The sequence below is a fragment of the Pterocles gutturalis genome, unplaced genomic scaffold, assembly GCF_000699245.1.
Source record: "Pterocles gutturalis isolate BGI_N339 unplaced genomic scaffold, ASM69924v1 scaffold8265, whole genome shotgun sequence".
Lineage (NCBI taxonomy): Eukaryota > Metazoa > Chordata > Aves > Pterocliformes > Pteroclidae > Pterocles > Pterocles gutturalis.
Window position 1 is genome coordinate 6,068 of NW_010143337.1, and position 26,362 is coordinate 32,429.

The following is a 26,362-nucleotide window of genomic DNA, read 5'->3' on the forward strand; positions in this document are numbered from 1 at the left end:
GAAGGAATAATGCTTTTTCCGGGTTCACCTGAAAAGTAGAGAGGAAAGTCTTGGAGCTTAGAATATTTTGGTTTGGTTTCATGGCAGTTCTTTGCCTTTCCTCCTTTTTTTCTTTCATTTTTGCCTTAGAAGTTAAAGTCAGCGTGTGGATGGTGAATTGATCAAAATTGTTATTTAAGAACCATTAAATTGTGGTGGTAGACTAAGTGGTTGAGTGTTTTTAAGCAAAATAGAAAGAAAAAATCCAGATGCTGTTCAACCGTTCTGTTAGTGTGTTTTCAGGCTATGAGCCCTTGCTGTTTGATTGTCATCCTGCCACTGCATGCAGTTATGCTTTTATTCATAACTAATTAAAGAAGTGAGTTCTGTAGCTAGATTTTGGCTAAAACCTGTAGTAAAAAAACCCCACAAAATAACCCCAATAAACCAACAAGTAAATACATATTTGCTGTCCTTGATTTCTGTGTGTTTTTGTCTTGCTGGTCTGATCTTTACTCTTTAAGGTACTTAGTTAAGCTGGTCGACTGAGCTCAAATATAATGCATTAAATAATTTTTTTCTTAGTGTTCAGTATTTTCCTGAGGAGGTTTTAGTTTAAACACAGCATGTTATAGATGTGCTGAAGTCAAGCAAGTCTATACCTTTTTTCTTAACACCTGATGTATTATGCCTACTTAATAAAAATTATCCCCATTTAGCCTATTTCCGTAGACAACAGTGTTCTATGGTTTGTATAATGGAGAACTTTCTGTAAAGCATTGGATGCTCTTAGGAACAGTGTTTTTCTTAAATGCTAAGTACCAAACTCCTCTCTCCCTTTCTTTCTTTAAAGGCATCACTGCTCCGGAGGTTTCAGAGTACTCTAGTCATAGCAGAACACAACAATGAGACTCTTACACCCATCACACTAAACACTATCACTGCAGCAAAACGTCTTGGAGGTGAAGTTTCTTGTTTAGTAGCTGGTACCAGTTGTGACAAGGTAGGAAATGCTATTTTCACATGGATTGAATAATGAAAGTAGTCAGACAATACTTGGTAGCATTTTGGTCAGCCTGAAAAATAATCTGTAGTGAAGAGGAACTGTGCCAGGAATTGCTAATCTGCCAGAAGTGTGCTGCACTTGAACTGCTTCTCTTCTGAAGTGAAAATATGGGTATAGATTTCATTTCACAAGGCAGAATATCAGTATCAGTTGCTAAAAGCTTAAGCAAGCAAATTTTTATGGGACTAAAGGCCAATTAACTTGAAAAACAATATTTCCCTGTAAAATCTGAAACTCAAATATTGCAGTGTGAACAACTTGGAAAGAAGCTTATACTGTTCAAATGGAAACCAGCAGAAATGAAACAGCACAGTGACAAAGAGGGCTTCTGAGCATCTTGCTTTTACTGGTCAACTACTAGTATTATAGCAAGAGTGCATTTGTAGCCTGCAGTTCTGAAATTGGTGCTGCTTGACTTTATAATTTAGCACATGTCTAAAATGTTTCTTCTGTGTTATCTGTTGTATTGTTAGGCTTATTCTTATGAGCAAAATCTAGAGACAATGTGGTTAGTACATTAGTGACACTCTTATTCCTGTATGATGTAATCTTGTGTGAACAGTAAAAGTACAAATAATTATGCCTAGTATTTTTCATACTAGGCTATTGTTTATGAATTTATTCTGAAAGCAATATGTAGTATGTCATGCAGGAGGCATACTTACGTCAGATAATTCACAAATAGGTGGAAAAACCTCCCTGGCTATTGAAGCCTGGTTGTAACTGAGACCCAGGTGTTAAAGGTGGAGACCTGGAGGCAAATATTTGTCTAGATCATGGAAATGGAAAAAATCAATTGCCTGATGTGTCTATATTTGAATTTCCTTATGCTTTGGCACTTTCATAATAGAAAAATGATTGTGAATGTTCTTTTTGTTTTGTAATACTACATATGTGATGTCTGTTTAGCAATGTGTGTCATGCTGGGAAAAAGTACTTTACAGAAATGAAGGTTTGGGGTTTTTTTTAAGCTTCTTTCTAAGAATCTATATTGATAGGACAAAAGAGCCAGTTACTGAAACAGATATTCTGTAGCAGTTGTTATAGAGTTTTTGTTTATTTCTTTCTGTTAATTTTTGAGGGTAAACTGATACTTGGCAAACTTGGTAAAACTAGGCTAGTTCTGGGATGGGGCATGTGGTCTCCAGACACTGCTGTCAGTCCTCTTCTCTCTGATCTGCAACAACCCTTTTATCATTTAAACGTCACTTCTGCAAATTTAAAGCAAAAAAATGCATAAATATAGAATTGAAAATATGCATCACATCAGTAGGCAAAAGTCAGCTGAAAACAAAGGATTGCTCCTAAAATTTGGACAAAGATCATAACATCACTGTACATTTGTATTTGCATTGTATGCTTGTGTGGTAGATATTGACCAATTTAAACAAAAGTAGGATTGGTTTCTTGATCAGAATACTGAGCAATAATCCTCAAGTATGAATGTTAGCGGCTGTTGTAATAAATCATAAGACCATTGTGTAATCCTGCATACAGGAGGCAAGATTTCCTATGTTTGATTTGCTTTGTAGTTTTCTTATTCACAAAACTTATCTTCATTATCCCATAAGGCGCTATGCTGTGAGTCAGAAGATGGGCATTTTGTTCTGTCGGGTTCATTCTGATTTCAAAATTAACACACTTTTGTGTTCCAGTTTTAACTAATCTATAGGCTGCGAGCTCTTTGAAGCAGGGGCACTCTCTTATTTGTTAATGGTGCCTACCACCATGGGGCTCTAGGTTCAGTCGGAGCCTCTGTGTGCTGTTATAATACAAACTAATGATAATTCATTTGTAATCATAGGTAGCACAAGAAGTCAGCAAAGTGCAGGGTGTTGCAAAAGTTCTAGTGGCTCAGCACGATGTATACAAGGGATTTCTAGCAGGTGAGAGTTGTTCTTACCTATTGACAAAATAAATGGTATTTATATTTGTGATTGAAAATAAGATAGCTGTAAATTTTGAGCAATATATTTTTATCCTCAGAGGAGCTGACTCCCTTGATTTTGGAAGCTCATAAAAAATTCAATTACACTCACATTTGTGCTGGAGCATCTGCCTTCGGGAAGGTAAGTAGATCGAAGTGCATCGAGAATTTCTTGTAGAAAAGAGGCAGAGATACTACGGTATGCAAGGGTGTGAATCAAATGCCTGAGAGAGGTCAGCCAGTTTTTCATTTAAAAAAATGTTACAGTAGTTTGCTTAAGAAGTCATTATTTAGAAGCACCGATTCATATCTGAGTTTTATTATGGGCTGGCTTGGACAAAGGAGCAGTGTAGAAGAAATACTTAGTGGTAACCAGCTAGATCTATGTACACAAGGCAAGATGTACACTAACACAAAAGAGATTAAGTGATCTGAAAGCATTATGAAAATTGTAAGGAATTGTTGAAATTAGAGTGTGCAGACCTATTGGAAGCAAATTTTTTTGGATGGGAGGAATTGCACCTATGATGTAAGTCATGTAAATTGAAATGTCTTTAAATATATATTTAAATAACAGAGATTTAAGTCCTCAAGATGTTTTTTAAGGAAAATACAATTTTTCAGAACGTTTTTTAAGGAGTGTGTTTTTAAGTATGTGGAGAGCCTCGGTACTAACAATCTGGTCAACGTTGTGGTGCCGCTAAATTAGAGAAAAGGGATACTTCAGAAATCTTGCCCATGTGGGATGAATGATGACATCAGCCTTCCATCGGACTACTTTCACTTCCAATCAGTATCAATCTGTATACTGGCAATTTTGCTGAAATAAATCTTTGCATACCTTAAGTCTTAGGGGTTTTTATTTTATTTTTCTTTTTATTTTTGATCTGCTGTGTCTTAGTAGAGTCTAATATCTTTTGCTTTAAAGTTTATGCTTCTGTATTTCAATGCTTAATGTGAGTAAAAGTTTCAGAACTCGGCCCTTTGTTGTATCAGATTGGGGGGCGGACAAAAAGCAAGCAGAACTCTTGCTATCATTAATTTTTTCATGATTTATTTGCTCTAACCCATCACAAATCTTCCTCCCCGTTCTTAAAGGTGCTAGGTAATTTTCTAGAGTCAATTTCAGAGCAGCAGAAGATATATTTTAATATTATTTTTTAGAATAATTTTGTTGCTTTTGTGAGGAGAGTGCAGGGGTTTTTTTGCTGTAAACTCTGGTAACTAGCTTCCAAAAATGTTTTTGTTTTTTTCTTGAAGTGCTAAGAGCTCAGCAATCCATAATTGTAAAATTTCTTAGTAAATTGCATCTATATTCAGTTTTAAACTGTTGAAGCAAATAAGCCTCCTAATTTAAACTATTGAATTAAGGGCTTACTTACTGTAAGTCTCATAAAATTTCGACTGTTATTACAATAATGGTATTCTATTTAGCTACTAAAGCTACATTAGTAGTCCTAAAAAAATCTTAGAGTTGTATGTGCCTTTTTACTTACAGACAGCATTACATAAAGTTAAAATTGGGACATCAGGCATTCTTTTACTGACCATGTGCATTTTACTTAGCATTTACTTTGCTAACTTTTTGTCTTTAACTTCTAGAATCTTATTCCCAGAGTGGCTGGTAAACTTGATGTTGCCCCTGTTTCTGACATTATTGAAATTCAGTCCCCAGACACTTTTGTGAGAACTATCTATGCAGGTGAGTAATCACAAAAGGTATGTGGTATTTGTGCGATAAAGGACCCAATGCTGATAACTTGTATACATAATCCTGTTGTTAGAACCTTGGAATATGACAGGAATATTCACTTTACAACCTGAATTGCTGTAGTTCGTGAAAATGAAATGTGGGGATGGACATGATGCTCCATGTGTGAGAAAGCAAGTAATCCCAACAATTTTGATACTATGAGTTAGAAACCAGGTCTGTCATTTCAATTAATAGAATTTGGTAATCTTTATGCATACTGCATTTCTTTGTTAATGTACTTGTGATCAGATTTTGTAAAACGTAAGACATTAATTGTCCAGCTTTATTTAATATGACTAGCATTAGTTCTGATTTAAGATGCCAGGGGTTATTTTTTCTAGTTATGAAGACATTGAACTAATTTATAATATTTAATTGACTTAATTTACAATTCTTTTTTTCAATCTTGTTTCTCTAATGCTTGTTTGACCCTGTTTTTTAATTTAGATATGAGCTCATTAGGAGGTGTGGCAACCCCCATGGTGCCAGGGGGCTAACAACTCCGGCAGGCTAACAACGTGGAATTACATTTCGAGTTACGTTACCAGAATGTGGTTTTTGTGTTGCACTTTGAAGTTGCTTCCCAGTAATTCACAGTTTCAAGATGATTTTTTTTATGAATAGATGGTGGTGCAGCATTTTTGGCTTTTAGTGTTCTCTGCAGCCTCCAGGATAAAGTAAATACCTTATATTGTATATCACTGAGAAGAAACACAATCCCACAGATACTTGGAGCAGGCCTCATTGTCCTCCGTTCTGATAAGGTCGTGCAACAGGAAAAATGATGCTTTAAGAAAAGAGGATTTGTTGTCATAACATGGAACTAAAAAGTAAATTAAAATACTTGTAATCTACATTTATTAAGTGCCTAGCTTTCAAGTTTTGGTCATCTAAAACTGCAGTTATGGGAAGTAACTTTCTGAACGTTGCCTATTCTAGTAGAACTGCTAATGTGCTTCTGATATTAATTTTATTTGTTTTTAAAATCATAGTATGTCTGATATTATCTTCAGTAAAAATACAACGTGGCCTCTCTTTTTAGGAAATATTCTTTGCACTGTGCAATGTGATGAAGCAATTAAAGTATTTACTGTACGGGGAACTTCTTTTGAGGCTGCACCAACAAGTGGTGGTAGTGCCGCTTTAGAAAATTGTGAGTATTTGTTCTGTTATTTTGTCGTTTCATGTAATAGTGTTGTTAGTTCTGCTCACTACACAGTGATGTTTTGCAAAAGTATTTGTGAAAGCAAACTGATTGTCACAGTCTTAGCTTTATTCTTTTAATATGTGTGCTTGCTCTTTTAGTGATGCCTGGTAAGGGAAAATATGGATTATCTGCTCAGTTACTACTTTCTCTTCAACCAGAAATGGAGATTATCTGTGCCTGTTTCACTTGCTGCTTAAACTTCTGCCACTGCAATATTGAAACTTTTCCTTGTTTAAAGTTACAGCTGTTTGAATAACAAGTTTGGTTTTCAAAGCAACATTTGGCAAAAATAGGAGTGGCTGGCTATCCAGAGTTTTGGTTTTAATTGGTCATATTTCAATTGAAATAGGTTATTACAGTGTTATTAGCTAACTTAGTAGCAGTTTAAATTGGTTTGAGAACACCAAATCATTTTTTATATAAGTTTTAACTAAATTAGTTTAAATTATTATTTTAATGAAGCCAGTGTAGCTTTGACAATAGAGAAACCCAGTCACAGAATCACGGAGTAGTGGAGGTTGGAAGGGACTTCTTGAGATCTAGATGACTGTGTCCAGTCAGGCTTTGAGTATCTCCGCAGATGGAGACTTCACAATTGCTCTTGGGCAACGTGTTCTGGTGTTTGATCTCTTCCGCTGTTTTTCTCTGTGGGCCTTTTTATGACTGTGCTGTAAATCCAGCAGAGGCAATCATTAATAATGTGATCTGTGTGTTTGTGTGTGTCCCAGTCCTCATATTTTCCTGGGTGGCTTGGTACCTGCCTCTGAACTGTCATGTATTTCCTAACATCTATGGGTGCTGGGGAACAAATACTACTTGATACTTAAGATTAGCATATTGCACAGTCATTGTGCTACTTAGTTGGCTTGTTTGCCTTTCCTAATAAGAACCACACTTATGCTGGGTTGTTATCAATATATTACTTATACAACAGACGTTCCTTTTAGTGCAGCTTGTGCTATAGGTTATTTAAACACAACTAATGAAGAGGGACTTGTAACTCGGAGCCATAGAGCAATTACTGATAATTAAAAGCTTGTGGTAGAGTTGTTTATATAATGACCTTTTGCATTAAGTTTAAGCTCAAATTTAAAAGGTTGAAAATACATGCTTTATCCTTTTTCTTATGGATGTTTTTCTTCATCTGATGAATGCAGTAACCCCTCCACCGCCTGTTGGTCTATCTGAATGGATTGAGCAGAAGTTGACAAAAAGCGATCGACCAGAGCTTACTAGTGCCAAAGTGGTTGTATCGGGTGGTAAGTAGATAATATTGAAACTATGTCATTTTACATTTAAGTAATGGTACATCTTGATTAAATAATGAAATAATACCTGTAGCAGAACACTATAATGTGATACATTAAAAAAAATATGATGGTGCAATTCTGAAATATGGCACAGGGGCCAGTGGGAATGCAGCCAACATGTATTTTTTGTGAGGAGGCAAAACACAGGTTTAATATATGCTAGTAGGCTTTTTAAGAACATTGTCATATTTGGTGACTCCCTTTAGAATTATAGCAGTATGAACTGTTTTTAGATCCAAATCTGTCATGTCTAAAATGATTTCTAATCATTAGAGGCAGTCTAAACATTATTATGTAAAGGCTTTAATGATTTTTAAAATGATTATTTGTGTTCTGCTCTTCAGGTATAAAGTGTTGGACTGTGATTTTTACTGTGTACCTACAGCTAAAAAATTATTCCTTACTCAAATACTAGGGCCTGAGCAGTGAGGCCCTAAACCAAAGTTGGCCTAGATGAACCTCACAACCTAACAATATATCTAATCTGTATAATATTGGTGACATATGCAATGTATTACCTTATGAATATATGCCAATTTATAAAAGCTTTGTTGTAACACTTATAGAGCTTTGCTGTAATGCTTACTGTATAAGGTTAGTCAGCAGAAAGATGTTAATTGTGTAACAGTAGCCACACTTAAAAAATGGATATGCCTGTTGTAACAGACAGACTGCTAGATAAAAGAATGTGGCAGGGTTGGTCATGACAGGCTTTGTTGAGAGATGATACGTAATCAAAATTACCAGAGGCCTTTACTCTTGTTATCTTTCTTCTCCTGTTTCGGCCAAACTTGAGACTAAAGTTAACAAGGAAAAAAACTACACCGGATGTTTTTTGCAGTTTAAGATAAAAAGTTGTTTATTCAACTGTATAAAAGCGGGGAACGTTTGCAGGGAAATTTGGAAGCCTCATCTATATAGTGGACACACTGTATAGGAATTTCCCAGTTGCGGGAAAGGTTCTCCAAATCCTTGCCCCAACTGGGCTCCCCAGCAACTGCGGATCTGGATGATGGTAACGTAAGATGCGGGCAATTGATGATGTATCCTTCTTAAACACTAACGCAAACTCTATGTAGTAATGATTAGGTGCATTACCTTATTTTATGCTTGTTATAGTAGTTTGCTTATTATTTTGCTGCTTTACCTTATCTTGCTTTAATTTATTTTCACTGCATTATTTTCCTCATTATTTTACCACTTTAAATATAATAAGCTAACTTTTTTTGATTTGGTGCCTGTGTCCTTTGTGCTAACCCCGTCGATTGGCAAAACACTTATTCCACTACAGAATTTTGTACCTAAAGCCAGCAGAGGGAGCACAAATTAGTAAAAAAAACCCTGTTTCCCTGATTTCAGAGAATGATCTTGATGGTGCTGTAGGCAGGAAGTAAACTAAAGAGAGTGGTGTTGGTTTATATATATGAAATAATATTAATCACAGAGACAAAAGCTAAATCTCCAAATACTAAGTAGGATTTAGTATTATATCCAAAAATACCCTATGCAAGCGTATATTTGTGCCTATGCAAATGCAGAAGTTTATGTAGGCAATAAAACATCTTGCAAAAGTTTGTTATGTAGGTCATAAAAAAAGCCCTTGCAGCCTATTGTGTTCTTCTTTCTTCTTTTGTCCTTATCTTTTAAGGGAGAGGCTTGAAGAGCGGGGAAAATTTTAAATTGTTATACGATCTTGCGGATCAATTGCATGCTGCAGGTAAACTTGTTTTCCTTTTTTTTTTTAACCCTTGTTATTATATTTGAAAAGGTCACATTAAAAACAATGTTGATCCTAAGCCTTTTATTTTCATGTCCCTGTCAAATAAATTCTTAAAATCTTGTTGGTTTAGTTGTAGATAAGTTTTTTTTCTTTGTCCTTGTGGTCAGCTGTGCATTTAAATGCCTATGTATGAAGCAAAATACTGAACTGTAATATTCACTGTCCTCCTCAAATCTCCAGAACACAGGCTCCCAAACAAAAAGTGAAGTTGTATAAATTAAAAAATGGTTGTAGCTCATTTTGAAGATCTGATATTTTCTTTGTACTTCCTTATATACTACTCCTTTACAGAATTGCTTTTCCAGGATCTTGTGGTTTGAGTGGCTCTTTTTGCTATGCTTTTGCATTAACAGGAGAAAACAGACCATGAGCGGTGTTTCAGACAAATATTTTAAGTAAAGGTTGGGGGAGGAGGAGGAACTGTTTGCATTAACATTTTAACTACCTTAGTTTTAGATTTTGCATGTAATAATAAATTAATAGTTTTATGTGAATGGCTTCACTAAGTGTCCATGTGGCATTTTTAAGTTTACTTTTGACATTTTTCTTTACTGTGCCTGACTCTTGAGCTCCACAGCAATGTAAGATGGCACGTGTGTTCTTTTCAAACATGGAGGAACATTGTGGGAAGACATGTATGGGAAAATCCTCTTTTGACAAAGTAATGAGAGAAAATAATGGAAATATGCCAGACTGAAATCCTTGGTTTTAAATATATGTCCCTCTGGTGCTGGGAGTAAGGATTTCCTGTTGCTTATGAAGTGCATTAGCACTTAGTATTTGGAAGTTTCAGCCAGTGGTGTAGAGAGGGATTACCATAAGAGCTCTTAAGAGGGAAGTTTCTAAATACGTGCCCTTAGAGTGTGAGACTCTTCAGTAAAATACGTGTGCTTTTATGGTGATATAAATTTGGCTTGCTAGTATTTTAAAAGAAAACAATGGAAATATTTTCTTTCAACTAGTTGGAGCTTCCCGTGCAGCTGTTGATGCTGGCTTTGTTCCTAATGACTTGCAAGTTGGACAGACTGGCAAAATAGTTGCACCAGTAAGTATGGAAATATCTTTCATAAAAGAGCTGTGATGTTTTCTAGCATGGATTTTCCTTCAAAGCAAATGTTTAGGAATAAGCTAAGTTTTGGTACTGAGCCTAACTAAGAAAATCTTTGCGTGCCCATTGTGATACTGTCACTTGACTATGCCCTTGCAAAACTACAGCAGCAAGCTGTGGTGTAAATTTCTACTTGGGGTCAATCAGAAGTGTTCTGCAGACAGCTCTGTCAGAGGTTTTTGCATGCTGGATTTTTTCATAGTTGCCTGTGCTGAACCTGTTTTACTTTTCTAACAGCCATCATTGATAAGACATGTTGCCAACATAAACTTGAAATTATATTGATATGTCCTTGATGTCTGGGAAGTGGCTTATTTTGGGTTTTTTTTACAGGTGATGATTTTTTTAAAGTTTTGGTAACTGTAACTGGATTATTGCATTACGTTCTAAGAACAATGTCTGTAAGAGGTGAAAGTGCAAGAAATTTAAGAGATAAATAATCCACAGGTTGGCTGCTGTAGAGTGAAATACCAAGCAGGGCTTACTTTTATGAGTGGCTTAATGTTGGGAAGTAGCCTGCTGCACATCTTTTCTGCTACACATCCTGAGATCATAGGGGACTGATTTTTATCCTTGTGTCTTTTTGGATCTATGGGGGTACTTTCTGTCATACAGAAGTCTGAGACTACTTTCATTGTTCAATATGACCTGGGGAAATGCAGGGAAAGTGGTAGACAGATAAAGCACATGTGAGCATTTGTAAATAAGAAGTTACAAATGTAGGTCATCTCATTGTGGGGTAGAATGTGTGGTAGCACGTACTGACATGCAATGATCATGGACATGAGTAGGCAGTTGTGACTAAGAACATAGGCAGGTATGGAAATTTGTCAGATGTACGCTTTGAGCTACATAACCAAGTAATCATTTAGCCTTTCAGTAAGCAGTTCTCTTTGAGTGTGTTTGAAAACAGAAGGCACCAAAGAACAACTTTTTACTTGTTAATGGTTTAATGAGACCAGAAAGGGAGAGTGAGCTGGAACATAGCAAGAAACTTGTATTTCAACTGCTGCATTTACCAAATCATAATAACTTAAATAATACTAAAAAGCTGTGAGTGTCCAGTGCCTTGATAGGATCTGAAGTGTTTTGCCTTTGTACCATTAAGACCTGTAAATTCAAGAACTTAAAACCATGACCGTTATTTTTCCAGTAATACATCCAGCAGGATAGAGCAATACTTGAAGAGACCGGACAGGAACTTAGGATTTCTGGAGTCTGTTGTCAGTTCTGCCTCTTGCATTTTCTTGAAGAAGATACTTTGGGCTTCTGAGTTGGTCTGTCCTGAAATGTGGATAGGGTTGTTTGCTGTTTTTTTTTCTTTTTTTCTTTTCTTTCTTAAAGTCCTCATGAAAGGCCTTCTGATGATAGCCCAGTAGGGCTAAGTGGAGCTATTTCTAGGCACACAAATGTTTAACCTGTAAATCTGTATGATAACCAACTGCTACAAAAAACAGCTTCTGAAAAATAGACCTATTGATAAAAATTAAGGTCCATCTGATTGCATATTGTGTCCTTCCAAAATCTTGGTAGCAGTGGTATTAACCTCTACTATGCAAGGAAATTATGAGGCTTTGCAGATTATAAATGCAACCCTAATTCTTCTTGGTGATGTCTTTCTTTTGTGCATAGTATGTAATTGTTACTGTTTTGGACATAGTGCAGGGCAGCTGTAGCCCCCAGTTGTAACACTTCCTCTTTGCTAAGGGAACATTTGTATTTAAATATAATGCACCTTCTAAGGTCCAAAGTTTTGCAGCTATAGGTCTCAGCAAACTAATCAACACTAATTCAGTAAGTGCAACTGCAACATCTATGGAAACTGTAGGTTCCAAAGAAGGCAGAGTTGGTTGTCATAGGGAGGCAGTCTTTAGTTGGCTGCTGTGTTCTCAAACCTTTGAAAACCAAGGAGTAAGCTGTATTTAACTACATATTTTGAAAGGGCATGAGATGAGACTGACCATCCTTTGTTCTTCGCTACCCAAATATCCACTAACAAAGTGGAAAATGCTAATTTGAAGAGAGCTCAGTCTGGTTTGTGTGCCTTGAGGCTCAGCAGTGAACATTCTTTCCAGAGTCAAGGGCATATAAACAATTATGTTGAAACAAAAAGGGATGGTGTTTGATGAAGACATAGTGCTATAACTTGCCACAGACGGCTCATAGCAGCATGTGAAAGTCGTAAGAACATACGGCTATATCGTAGGATCATGTCAACGTCATCATTGTCATCTGCTAGAGGATTGTGAAAATAGTCGTTAGTCAGTCAGGACTGACTATAATGAATGTTAAACTGTTGTGTCAGTAAACAGTCCTAACTGGCACAATGGGTGGTGCTATGTCTTTTTGTCAGCAGGTTGATGCACTTCTCTCTTACCTCCCTTTACAAGTATTTATTGAGTAGTGAGTTATGCAGGGTACTGAAAAGTCTTTCAAATTCAAATATTTCTTCTGGATCTTAAAATACATGCAATGACAGCATACAGTGGCTTAGAACTATAGAAAATATTTTATGTTAATTGTAATGAAAGTGCAAATTGAATTGATACTAAGCCCTCAGAGTTGCTGACTAGAGGAATTAATTTTTCCATGTGCTGGATAGTATCTTAAATGTGAGGCCGTTTAAAGCTGCAAATTCTTAGCTTCATATTCCTAATTCTATTTCACTGTCTTTTTGGCACTTCAGCTAGAAAATTACTCTCTGCAGTGGAAGATAGAATTCACTTAAAGAGGAAGTGAACTGAACTTCCTTGATCGGATCAAGTTTAAACTGGCTATTTTGACAGTCCTCTAGAAAATGACTGCTTTCATCAGGTATGCTTGAGACCTCATGGTGTTTTATCTGGAAAATTGCAAAGCAGCTTTGTACATCAGTTACATTAGCAAGACCTGAGTTCTGTGTTTAGTTTTGAACTCCAGTTGACACAGTGCATGCCCTCCTGGGGGTGTGGGTTTTAAGCAGAGGGAGTATCTCAGATACGAGAAACTGCTGGAGTTAGAGACATACTTGCTCTCCTGTGCAGCTGGTAGTTTCTGGTGGGAAAGTGTCTTGGCGTATGCTCTTACTCTTCTATTAATAGTCTCTAGCCCAGTCTCAGTGGAGGATTGGAATGCATTGTTTTTAAAGGACTCTGGAATTGGGTCATTTTTGAGATTACAGAGGGAGAAGAGTTAGTTACAAGCTCAGGAAGAGGGGAGGTGCTTCTGTTGCTGATTTCTGTGTATGAATGATGGGGAGTGTTTCTGTGCTGATTGTCAGGTAAGAAGGTAGTAATCCAAAAGATCTGCGTATTTCTTCCCTTGTGCCTTTGATTGTGGATTTGGTGAAGGAAGGGTAATTTTGGTCACTGGTCCTTCAGTAATTCCATGACTGGCTTCAGTTTTTAAGAGTATAGCCCAGACAGTGCATCACAGGACACAAGAACCTCACAGCCACAGCAGCTTTCCTGAAATCCTTGTGTGTTAATACATGAGCAAACTGCTAGTCAAGAAATAATTGTAGTTGGTTTTGCTTAAGTAATGAAGTAATGCAGTTAACTAAGGAGTACAAACTTCACCTTCTTTCTGCTTGAGAGTTAGTTCTGCACAGTACATTTACACTTTCAAAATAGCCTTGGATCTCTGAACTTTGAGCTTTTGTTCATGTTGGAATTAATGCGTTTTGCTGTTTTTTGACTGGGTCTTTGTTAATTTTTCTTTTGGATAATTTTATTCCAGTTCTTAAAATGTTTGATGTATTATTTTTGTTTGTGTTAGTAGCTTTTTTTAACCTGTTGATTTCAGGTGATTGCAGCTCCTCTTTGAACATTCTGTCTTAGGAAAGAGAAGGCCGATTTCTGACGTTTGAGTTGGAAGGAAGGAAATTTTTAGGCATATGTGAATATATTAAAATACAAAATATTACCTTCCTAATTAAAAAAAGTAATTTAGTATATTCAGTGTCTTATTCAGTGACAAACAGTTTTGAAGTGTATTTTTTTAACTTAAAAGCCAGTTGTTTTCCATTATTTCTTATATGCAGGTGTTCTGCAAAAAAATGTAATTCAGTTCTCAGATTAAGCACTGTATGTAGTTTCTGTTTAAGAAAAAAGCCCTTGTAAGGATGTTCAAATTAGTTGGCTTTAGATAAAAATATCCTTCCCATGAGTTCCTACTGTTAAGTATGTTCAGTTAGAAAATACTAAATTCCTGTACAAATCAAGCCTCCCATCTCCATCCCAGAGTGACTGCTGGTTTTAGATAAGAAATCTCAAATAGTCAGGGGCGTTAGTTTACACAGTAGGAATCTTCCCAGTTCTTCTTACCTTGTTTAAAAAAAAAAACCAACAAAACAAATAAACAAGAACAAAAGAAGGGAAGAGAAGAAGGTAAATAATGTTTTTCAGTTATTTAAAACTTCTATAAATAGGACATGAATGCTTCATTTATTAGTTCGGTATTAGCTTTCCTTACTCAAGGTGTGATTATAGCAACATTTCTAATATACAATGAAATATGTAATCTTTCTCATGAACTTGCATTAATGTCTAATATTTTAAAAAATCTGCCTGTTGTGAAAAAAGGAAAGCAAGTGCTCTAAGTCTTAAGTAGCTTTTGTTAATTTCTGAGGTGTGACATTTACAGTACAGATTTGTGATGAAGGCCTATATAGGGGATGATTGAATGCCTGCCAATAAGTGCCTAATGACGTTTTAGCCATCTGGGGCGTGAAGAAGTACCTTCACAGGGCTGGTAGTTACTGTGTGGGACCTGGAGGCTTCCTTCTGGAGCAGCATCTACCGTTCAGGTGTGAAATCCTACTCTGTCTATGATGCCACTAGGCACCTATGTTTGGACACCCAAATTGTTCCCTGTGGTCTCCCAAGTTTTCCCCTGTGTCCTATTCTAGTTGTATTTCTCCCTTTAAACTTTTTGAAGGGGGATTGACGTTATCTCATTATCAATTTATTCCCCCCAGAAAACAAACAAAACCTTGGTGGTGCTGCGAGTTGCTTTTTTTCAGAAAGTATGTGTCATTTTAGGCTGTTTATTTTCTTATCTTCTTAGTGAAGGATCTGCTGCTGCCTGAAAGGCATTCTTCTAGTTCAGCCTCTTAATTTTAAACATTCCCTGTTTTTTAATGTATTCTATTTTCCTCTATTGAAGTCTGTGTTCTTTTGGGATCCAGTTCTATAACTGCTTTAGCTTTTTGTGTAGGTTTTTCTAGCTGGCATTAGGGAAGACGTGGCCAGACCAGTACTTCACCACTGCAGGACTCAAGGTGTCCATCTGGGGTTAGCCACTGGTAGGCCACAGCTAGAAGGCCTCACCTTCACCATCTCACTTTATTGCCATGTTTTATTCTTGAGAAGGGTGCAGTATACGGAGGGTCTGTCCAACAAGGATAGTGCAGCCAGGCAGAACTCTTTTTTTTTTTTTTTTTTTTAGGTGTTCAGTTGCTGCTGTCTTTTCACTTTCACCAGTGGGCACAAAATACTGTTCTAACAGGTGACAAGAAACTGAGATGGAAAACTCAGGAAGGCTGGAGTTTGGAAATGTGATGTGGTAATAATTGACACTGGGTTAGATGATTGTGCTTGAAATGTGATAGGATTGCACAGAAGGCATTTGGATATTGGATGTGCTGTGAAACCTGGGGTGGGGAAGGCAGATGGGAATTCAGTGTAGTTCTGATATGATTGTCAGGAGTAAACTTGCTGACCAGTTTAGCTTCAGTACTTAAGCTTTGATTTCATACCAGAGGCGCTCTGATTTACAACTGTTGGGAATTGACAGTAATAATGAGTGAAAAAGAGGTGCAGCTTCAATTGAGGCACTGAAGAGTGAGATGTTGATTCGGTGGAAAGGCACCAAAGCTGTAGAAGAACAACCTAAGGTGTTACATTAGGTAGAAAATGCAGGAATGGGATGAAATTGGAAGCAGGAAAAGGAAAGCTGAATAGCAAGGAAGCATTTCCTGGTAGAGGGATGGATGAAGGCGCAGAATAGTCTTCTACAGAGCAGTGGAGTTCCTGTTGCTCCATTGCTTTTACAAGAGGATGGGACAGTTTCCAAGCTTGTATTTTGCTAGGCAGTCCCTTTCACTGGTGGAATGGCTTTTTAGCACTTAGCAGTCATCTTCTTGCTTTGGGAGTAGCAGGAAGGGAGAAAGACAATATCGTTATTGACATTATTCCTGTATTTCGTATTTCTTTGTATGCTGTGGCAAAGCAATCAAATACTTCTAGCCTGATTTTGTTCTCTGTAAAATGCATGAGTGACTCATGGTTTCATTGCATAATAAGTCGATACTCTTCTTCAGTGTTTGTTCCCATCACTTTCTTAGAGATCATTTGCTTGCTCAGGTTAGCGTATATGTTAGGTTTTGTTTCCCTTCGCTCATGTGGGGAAGTGTAGGGACAGTGAAACAAGATATTTCATTACAGTATTTCAGTTCCTTTTTGTTATCTGACTCTTACCTACAATTACTAACGACAGAATGAACGGAATTAGTTCATTCCGTTAGCTTCATTAAAAGTGTCACTCCTTGATGGTACTCACTTATGTTCTACTCCTTGCTTATCAGAGGTAACATTTTCACTACTTCCTAATTTGTTACACATATAAGAGAATATTAACAGACCAGCAGGTGCACTTTTCATCGTATAAATGGTTGAAGCTGTTGGGTAGCTAGCAGATGGGAATAGCATTGGGAAAACTGACCATGCTTGGGAAATTGTTTTTGGAATATGTCCTCTGGTAATTCACTATTGTTGAAAAGTAGCTTGATAGTGGCAAACTTCAGAGAGCTGTTTGTATGCAGCTGGGACTGAATTTACAGACTACCTTTCTCTGACTTGCTAAAAAGCTAAGGATTGACAACCCCTTTCATCCTGCATTATCCAGTGTAGCTTTTAACTCTAAGAAAACTATGTTCACAAATTGATGCTCTGCTCCTTTGGGGTTGGTGCAGAAACATTAACTTGTACTAAAATATTCATATGTGAGTGCATTTAGCTGAAAGCAATTGATGTGCTTTTCCCTAGAGAGAGGAAAAAAAATTGCTGTATGGTCCTGCACTCCGGCAGACACCCTAACCACAGTTAAGAGTAATTACATAGCTTGGCTGATCAAAGGTTCTTAAAGTGAAAAAGAAGCTGTAGTTGGGATATAGTTTGGTAATGTGTGCTTCTTGAATGGAACATATTCAGCTGCATCAAAGTAGTACATATTGGGTAATTGTTTGATATACAGTGTAATACATATGAACTAGTGTCAAACCAGAAAATATTTTATTGGGTTAATAGCTTGTAATTGGAAGGAATCTCTTGTATGAAGCAATTTTCATTACAAAGATTTCTTTCTAATTTCATTGTCCTTTCACTCTTGCAAATAAAGTAAAATATCTGAGCTGCCTTTAAAAAGAGTACATGTGCCAAAGGGGTTTATTAAGCTAGCCTGTTTAAAAGCATGCTGCTGGTAGGATGATAAATTGATGTACAATGAAGGTTTTCAGCATAATTCAAAAGTTGGCATAAAAATCAATAGTAGCTGACGGCATGCTTGCAAAGTAACTACCTCATCTTGTGTTGCACCTGTGGATGCACAGTAGCTTCTTGTAACAGCATTCAAAGTCACTGTAAATTGCAACTGAAAACTGTTCTTGTGGTTCTGTTGAGCAAATGTACCTTAACTGCCCCAAGGCAGCCTAAGGCATTTTAAAATGTTCTCATAAAAATGAAGTAATATTATATGCCACAAATTTTTCTATAAATAATTGGAAGAATCAGTATGCACAGGAAAATAACTGCATTGGTGTATTGATAATTATAATCATCCACATACAGCACTCTTGTGACATTTATCCAAACATTGTGTAACTGACTATGTGGATTCTAGAGGCAGTTGTGCAAATTCATGCAGGTAATGTCTCATGGACTTGCTGTAGATGTTAATATGCAAGTTGGGTATATTTAAAGCAGAAATAGGAGTCTAGGGGATGGCTATGGTGGATTTTTTAATTTTAATAATTAGCATACAGCGACTCTCTGCAAGATGTATCACAGTCACGTTTGTCAAAAGGATGATACGAGGCTAGATTAGTACTTGAAATAGCAAATGAAAAGTTGGATTATTCGCTTGAATAATAAACGGATAAATTTGGGACTTGGAGTTTTTGTTTATTTTTAGGGTTGTTGTGATGCAAATCTTTGCTTACAAACTTTGGGGTCTCTGTCAAGGTCTTGGCTCTGACTGGAGTCTTAGGGATATTGTGTGGCAGGACAAATTAATATGTTCTTGGCCTTTGTGCCAGTTTGCTGGCAGAATCGGCTTTGGCTGCTGCTGTAGCTCTTGTGAGAAGCCTGGTGTGTGTTACATGCTGATGCTCCCACCTTCACATGTTGCCATTACTGACATACCGAGCCCTTTCTGCAATAGCACACCTTTAATTTCAGTACTTCCTCGATGTGCCTTCCTGGTCTCTGCTTTGTGCACTCCCTGGCTGTTTGGTCCATTCTGCTTCCTATGCTGTGTGTTTCCTCCTTTGTGCTCTTTCTCACTGTTGGCTCTCTTCCTGAGTGTCTCTTCCCCTGTGCTCCTGTCCACTGTCCAGTTCATTAAAAATGAAGATTCGTAGCACGGCTGTGACATGTACAGTAACTGTTTCATATGTGAAATTAAGTTACTGGCAAGGCAATTGTCTAATCTGATGCCATGCCCTGATACCACCAAAACTTTCACCTTCCTTGACTTTAATTGCTTTTGGGACTTCATCTCGTATCAGACAATGCAGTGAGCCCCTTTATACAGCATCTGTGTGCTGTTTTGGTATGCTGTTGTCCTGTGACACAGTGCTGGCAGCAGTCCTTCAGTGAAAACCTGCCAGTGCACAAGCACCAGGGAGTTGATAAATGCTGCTCCATGTCCTGGACTTTGACTAAGTGCCTGTAGTTGTTGGCTGTGGATCAGCCACCGGACAGCAGTAATCAGAGCAGCTTCCAGGGATCCAAAAAGCAGGAACTTGGAAGTTCATGTAAAGCCGTATTTGTTGGCTCCTGAGAGGTGTGATCCAGTCTCAGATTCATGCTGGTTTGTGCCTTGGTGTGGGTCTCTTGCATAGATGAGCTCTGAAGAACTGAGATCTCCTTGCAGACCTTGGGTCCTCTGTGATGGCAGGCATGTCACATAATGCCATTGGAGGCGCACCGCTGCTCTGTGGTACCCATCTGCTTTCTGTTTTTCTCCCTCACCTTACTTCATAGTGTTTGGGGTTACAGTGCTGACTTGGGACTTTGAACCCCAACACAGTAGAAATGATAGGACTCAGCAAAAAACATGATGGAAGTTAATGATTTTGGGAAAAAACATTAAAACAAGGGTATTACCCTGAAAAGAACTTAGAGATCTGAATTTCAGTGTCTTTTATGACCTCTCTGGTTGACAAGGTGAATTCTTTCCTTGGAGAGCACTGAACAGTCCTGAATCTTTATCATTCAAACCTTGTGGGTCCTTTGTTTCCCTCCTACTAAATTGTAGAGTAGATTTAAACTATTACAGTATGGAACTGTTGATTAGAAGCATGCTGCCCTGTACGTCCTTTGTATGAAAACATCACTGAGGTGATCTGCTGTGTTACAGCCCGCTGAGTGGACCAGTTACCATAGCCAGAGAGCCAAAAGCACATCACCTAGAAGGACATGGCTCAGATGCATAATACAGGCTTTTTAGACAAGCCTGGTGATTTACAAATGTCCTTTTAATGAAAATCCTTGTCTTTCCTAGATATTTTAATAGAACATATACAAAGGCATCTGGCTTCTGGTTAGCTGGCTTCTTTCCAAGGGCTGAACTTCACAATGTTAAGCAAACCGATAAGCGTATCTGGTAGTCTAGATGACTAGCACTTAATGAATTGCTCTAAAAAAAAAATCAAATTACATCAATGTGTTCTTAAAAAGAGCTTGTATTAAAGACTGTACAATGTTAGAATAATTTCTCCTGTAACTTCTGTTCCTTTATTTGGTATAATTAAAATATTGCATTCTTACTGTGAGTTCTTACATGCACATATTATATTACATTGCAGCTGTGTCTGAAATGGATTGACCTCCCATAGTAATCTACTCAGCCAAAAGCTACTGAGGCTAAGAAATTTCTGAGTGTCTTCAACAGCTGTGTGTTTTTGTGGAATTTCAAAGCAAGCCTTTTTAATAGGAAATACTTTGTTCCTGCTGTTTTCCCTCCCCTTCAATCTTTACAGGAGATAGCTTGTGTAGAAAAGCTTCATAAATTTTATTTATCTATTCCTATTTAAAAAACAGTGTAATAGGTGAAATCTGCAGCTGTAGAAACATCAGAAGGCAATAATCTTTTTCTTTAGTTGATATAATAACTATTAGGCATGTATGGAAAGAGCATTCTGCATGGTCTCTGTATTTGAACACCTTCATTTGCCAGCCTCTTCAGAAGGTCTGTGCCTGTTCCACAGCTGTGCTTTGTTCTGTCATGTTAAAAGCCACTTAACTGTAATGCACATCTTCAGTTGCACAGGGATAAGATTCTTGACCCTTTGACCCTCCCTGGCCCCAAAATAATATCTTGAATTAGATTTGTATGTTCTTAATTATGGACTAACCTTGATATTTTTAAGAGAAATTCTGTTAGTATTTGAGGTTCTTTTCTAAGCATGTGTAAATAGCACCTTCTAGCTGGTTTTGACAGATGATCCCCTAACTAGTTTTGTATGTTAGAGTTTCCTCTTATTAAATGAGTTGGTGAAAAGTACTTTCTTTGTTTTTCTTCTGTAACATTAAGTAGCTAAACAGTGCGAGTTCAACTGACTTGGGGTGGTGGGAAAACTATCCAGGAGCTGAAAATATGAAGAGATTACAGCCCTGGATGACTTTCAGCCCAAGGGGAAAAAACTAGTTTTCTGCTGTGAATTAAAACTGTTGATATAAATCAATTTGCCTATAAATTTTCATCCATTTTGATTGTAAGTCTCTTTGAAGATGCTAGATTGGGAGCCCCAAAGTGTAAAGATCTACTGCACGTTGGTGCCTACCTGGGAAGCACTTCCTCACTCATCCTGTGTAGGAGGTGATAGTGAATGGGGGAAGAAAAGCTTTAGAGCATATGAACAGTGAGGGCTGGGGCAAGCAACAGAAACTATTGATACAAGTGTATAGTGCAGTAGCCCACTTCAGTATCTGAAATGTTTTATCCTGCCATTTAGGAAACTTTTGAAAGGTTTAAAAACCTCAATTTCAGCTTTGTGCATTTTATTTAAAGGATCCTAGAGCCTTAAAAAAACCATAGGTTTTCTCTTCAGGCAACTGCATTATCCATTTGTAGGTTATGTTGCTTAATATTTGCACTGGGAAGCTCCAGGGTCATGGGCAGCACTGATTGCCCTGTCCTCTAGCTGGGAAGTGTCTTACGTTGATGCAGATTTCCCCCCCCCTCATATGTCATTGCCAGATGTTCTGTGAGAGTCTCCTTTTACAGTTATATTGCATCCCCAAGTGGGGAAGGGAACCAATCATCAGCTGCCTTTAACATTAAAAGCTATTGTAATGTAGAAACTACTGCATGTGACTAAGTTTTGCGAGAGCTTACTGAAACTATGTCGTGGGTACCAAAAATGTGTAATTTTTATTTTCTTCTAGGAACTTTATATTGCTGTGGGAATATCTGGAGCAATCCAACACTTGGCTGGGATGAAAGACAGCAAGGTACATAAAGATGGATATTCTAGGAAAGGTTTTGGAGGAAAGAAATGAGTTTACTTCTTTGCTTTTACATCGGTACTTTAGCCAGCTTTCCTGTTCTTTTTAACGTTAAAACTGCCAGTTTGTCTGCTGCTTTAAAACATGCTAGCCTTCTAAGCCTTGCTGGAAAGAAAAAGACAGCATGGCAAAAGATCTAACACAACAGAAAAACCATTGTACTACAATACAAAGTGGTAAGTAGGGGCAACTTACTTTGTTTATTTAAAAAAAAAAAAACAAACACCCACATATGCCTGAATTCTATAAAATAGTTCAATTTGCGTTTATTTCAGAGTATGACATATTAATTCATGCATAACAATGTGCAATTTGAATTATGAACTTACTATTCCATAAAGCAAAAGATGTTTCTGACATTCCTGCATTTAGCCATTCAAATGGAAACCTATTATAAAATGGCAGTAAAACTTTAAAAGGTTTAACTCATTAGTTGCCAAAGCAAATAGTCAGAAATTGGAATTGCCGGTTTGGTCCACAGTGCAGTGTTTGGAAAGAGGACCAGAATTACCTGGAGAATCACGCTTCAAATGCCAAACATGAAAACCTGAAAGTTGTCTTGCCTCCTTGTGAGTGATTTTAGAAAAATACTATTTTTTTTCTTATTTCCAGGGAATGAACTTATACTTTCTGGCAGGAACCAAACCCAAAACTTTGATTAGCTTATAAAACTGAGTAAAAGGTTTGCCTGACTTTACAGGCAGATCCTTCAGTTTGTCTAGTGTTCAACCAATGACAGAGCAGTGAGTTTATGTGACTGGTAATTGTCCTCAGAAGCCAGCCTGTGTGGTAGGATGACCTGTGCTTTCTTACAATTTAGTTCTTTTTGCATATATTATTTAAATATGGTTTTGGGAAAAATCACGTAAGATGTATTTGGGATACAGCACCCTTTTGCGAGCATCAGTCTTGTAAAATCAGGGACTTGAGTCATGTTAGCATTAGTCAACACAGTGCAAAAAACCCAACCAAAATTAGAAATTAAGGATGGGCAGGGATGGAGGTAACTGTTGAAAAGCGTGAATAATAGTATCTGTAGCAGTGTATTCTCAGTGGTTTTAGTGGTACAGTGTTGTCTTGTCTCTTCTACTCACAGTGCAGCAACAGGGAGACAACAGGGACAGACAGTGTCAGAGTCAGTGAGGGCAGCACTGATGTGGTGCTGCCGCGGTTGTCCTCGCTCCCTCTGGGCTCTGCTAGTAGCTGATGGGCCACACTATTGCAATGGTCTTTGTTTTGAGATGTTCAGCCTCCAGCTGTGTTTTTGGGTGAGGGAGAAGATGGGTGGGTGGGATTAGCATCAGCCATTGACTGAGAGCTGTGTATTTAAAGCTGTATAAAATGTAATCTGACCCTCTTTGTGTTTATCTCCTGCCTTATCTCAGTTCAGACTACCAGCAGTACTGGGAACCTGTTACTTTAAGTGCCAGAATTTCCTTTGATACCACAGCATTGAGCAGTGATGTTGCCCTGTACTGTAACAGCAAAACCCCAGCTTTTTTGGCTTTTCTGATGCCATGTGTGACATTTTGAGATGTCCTTTCATAGGAAATAAGGACAGATGAAACTTTTGATATTAGATGCGTACTTACCAGTTTCATTTCTCCCACATATCATAATTTTTCTAATGTAAACAAATATGTACATTGTAAAAATCAGTTTTACTTATCTGTGTTTGAAATGTGTTCTGCTCTCCTTTTAGCCAAAGCATATATGTATTGTAGTTACTGAAAACTCCAGTTTTTACAAACAAAGAATTACGTAGCCATGGGAACTCTGGAGTGTCCCCGTCTTCCCTCAGTGCAGTGAATTATCTGAACTTGTATGCTTTGGGATATGTTTTCCAAAGTAGTCAGATGCTTTCTACCAAGTGAAATGTATAATTTATTTGTCCTTTCACAGCAAGGTAGAAAATGCAGCTTTAGAGGAGACTTGGAGAATCATCGTTGCTTTCTTTCCTTATTTTTAATTCCCTCATGAGGTAGTTACAGTATCTTTTCTTTCTAAGAGATGTAACTTGAAAATGTTCTGTTGCGAGCAAGGTGATGCTTTTGCTTCTTACCATGGAAAGTCTGATTTAGTGATGAGGTAGAGAACTGGATCTTACCAAAAAGTTACTTCAGCTAATGGAGAGAGGAAGGACTAGGCTGCCAAAGCAAGGCTTTGGCCAGTTTTGCAAGCAACTGGTGTTAATTATTTTTGTGATAAGGACAGAGCTGGCAGCCCCCAGGGTGTCACCAACTGCTAGTCTGAGCTGGCCCTTAGCCCTAACCCCTGTGAATGGTTCTGGAAAGCGTGGTAGGGCCTCAGAGCATAGGAGAAGTCTTTATGGAGCTAATATCCTTGAGTATCACAGCTTGGATCTTGTTTCCTGCACTGTAGAATTGTCAGTGGAGGCTCGCATGTGCAAATGGGGTAACTGAAATAAAAACAATAAAACTTTGGGAAAAATATTTCAGGGGAAGTATTACTGGAATACTTGCAGGTTTTTGGTTATGAGCTGGCAATAGGGCAGCAGCAGCGCTCTGCTGTAGGTAATTTCTTGCATATAGTGAGCCACAGTCACAAATGACCTGTGAAGAAAACACGTCTCTATGGGCTAAAAACCACAGGATTTGCAAACTGGGGTCTTTGAGTCTCTGCCACTAGGTGTATGATACTGTGCCATTAATTTTGTTGGACAAGTACATTCAGTGGAGGGAGTAAAATGGAGAGACATGAGCTGTGGCTACCTGGGAGTGGCAGGTAAGTGTATCAAATGACGGTTGGGTTAGAGCTGTCCTGAGGAGTCTTGTTGCCTTGAATCAGAGTTCCTTGGCAGCATTTAGGTGGAAAGGCAGTATTGGAGTGCTGTGGTTTAGACCCCTGCTTGGTGTAAGGCTCCTTTTATGAGCTGTCTTTTTTTAATTATTATTATTGTTTTTTTCCTCCTTATCTGTTAAGGAGTGCTCCCCATCCTGTTGTAGATTTTGATGTGGACACCCACGCTTATTTAGCTGGAAGCTGTCTCGGACATTTACAGAATGATTTACCTGTATGGCAGAGTTTAAACCAAGAAAGACATTTATCTGGACTGTTGTGTTGGGATTTTGATCATGTGCATTCTTTACCGTGTAACAAACTAAATTATATGTCCCATAGTAATTGCAGAGGCCTTTAGGCATGGCTTTATTGTACTTGTTTTAGATGCTACCTTGGAGTTATTTCTGTAATGGTATGGCTTAGATTTTGAGGCTAGTCTTTTGTAATAATTTTTTTGGTGGACTCTTCAACAGGGAAGGATAGCCCCGATGTATGCAATGAGCAGGGAAGGGAGGGGCTTTTTGAGGGGGTGTTTGTTTTTTGAGGTGGAAAGGAAAAACATTTATTAAATCTGTGAGTCATATCTTCTGCTTCTAGGGGCTTGGAGAGAATTTAGCCCTACATGTTAATATATATATATATTCACATGGTGCTTTACTCATGCTTGCAGACCATTGTTGCTATTAACAAGGATCCAGAAGCTCCAATTTTCCAAGTGGCAGACTATGGACTGGTGGCAGACCTATTCCAGGTGAGTCTAAACTTGGAGATGTGTGAGGTAACTGTTTCAGAGATCTAATGATAGCTTAGATAATAACAGTTAAAAATGTCTGTGTGAGGGTGTTTACTGTGTTTTTTCTTGAAGAATTTGCTTTGATTTCATTATTTTCCTGCTCAGAATTCAATCCCTGCAAGTAGAAGCTATCATGTGTGTTGGGCAGGGTGTCACAGCCAGCCTGCCTATACGTGAGTTGCCTGAATATGAACCGTTTTGAGAAATAACTGCACATAGGTGCTTATTTTTAAGCTTCATAAAGTATGAAAGTACTGAGTTGGCAGGAGGAGTTCTTATTTTGCCTGGGCTTGCTGCCTTACTGACACCTGTGAGGAACTTGCAGTTCTCTCTGGGAAAACTGAGCTGTGAGCTTGCCCGTGTCCAAGTGCCTGCAGCTCACATGTGTGAGCTGCCCATGTGCACGTCCGGAGGTGGGACTGGCAGGAGCTCGTAGTGGCTCTGTGGAAAGGCGTGGGCAGAAGCTCTGCCAGCACTTAATGCCATTCCTGAACTAATGCCCGCTGGCTCAGTGGTGAGCATGGGCCTTTTTGTAAGCCAGAGAAAAGTCACATTCTGAAGAAACACTATGTAGACAATTTCCTTAATAAATTTTGTACGAATGCATTATTTCCACCTAATGGAAATGTAGCTCTCTTAAATAATTAAGAGGCTTTATTCAGCGGGAGAGAAGTGGGGAGTGCTGTGAGCTGGGGTGACCCACAGCCCCTGGAGTGGTATGCTGTGTGGGAGGGTGGGGAGTGTAATTGGGGGGTGGGTGCTGTGCATGGACAGTTTGGGGGAGGGGGTCAGAGTGAGAGCAGGCGCTACCCCAGCACTGGTGTTTGCAGGCGGTGCCAGAGATGACGGAGCTCCTGAAGAAGAAGTGA

The 26,362-nt window shown here is 38.1% G+C and overlaps 1 protein-coding gene across 1 annotated transcript; it reads left to right on the forward strand.

Annotated features, from left to right (window-relative positions):
* The first annotated feature begins 790 nt into the window (after positions 1-790).
* On the forward strand, positions 791-26,362 carry ETFA (electron-transfer-flavoprotein, alpha polypeptide). Its single transcript, XM_010084693.1, has 11 exons — positions 791-982; positions 2,850-2,931; positions 3,032-3,114; positions 4,575-4,674; positions 5,768-5,878; positions 7,090-7,191; positions 8,891-8,959; positions 9,985-10,067; positions 21,779-21,844; positions 25,371-25,451; positions 26,324-26,362. The coding sequence occupies exons 1-11, from the start codon at positions 791-793 to the stop codon at positions 26,360-26,362; spliced, it is 1,008 nt and encodes a 335-aa protein (XP_010082995.1).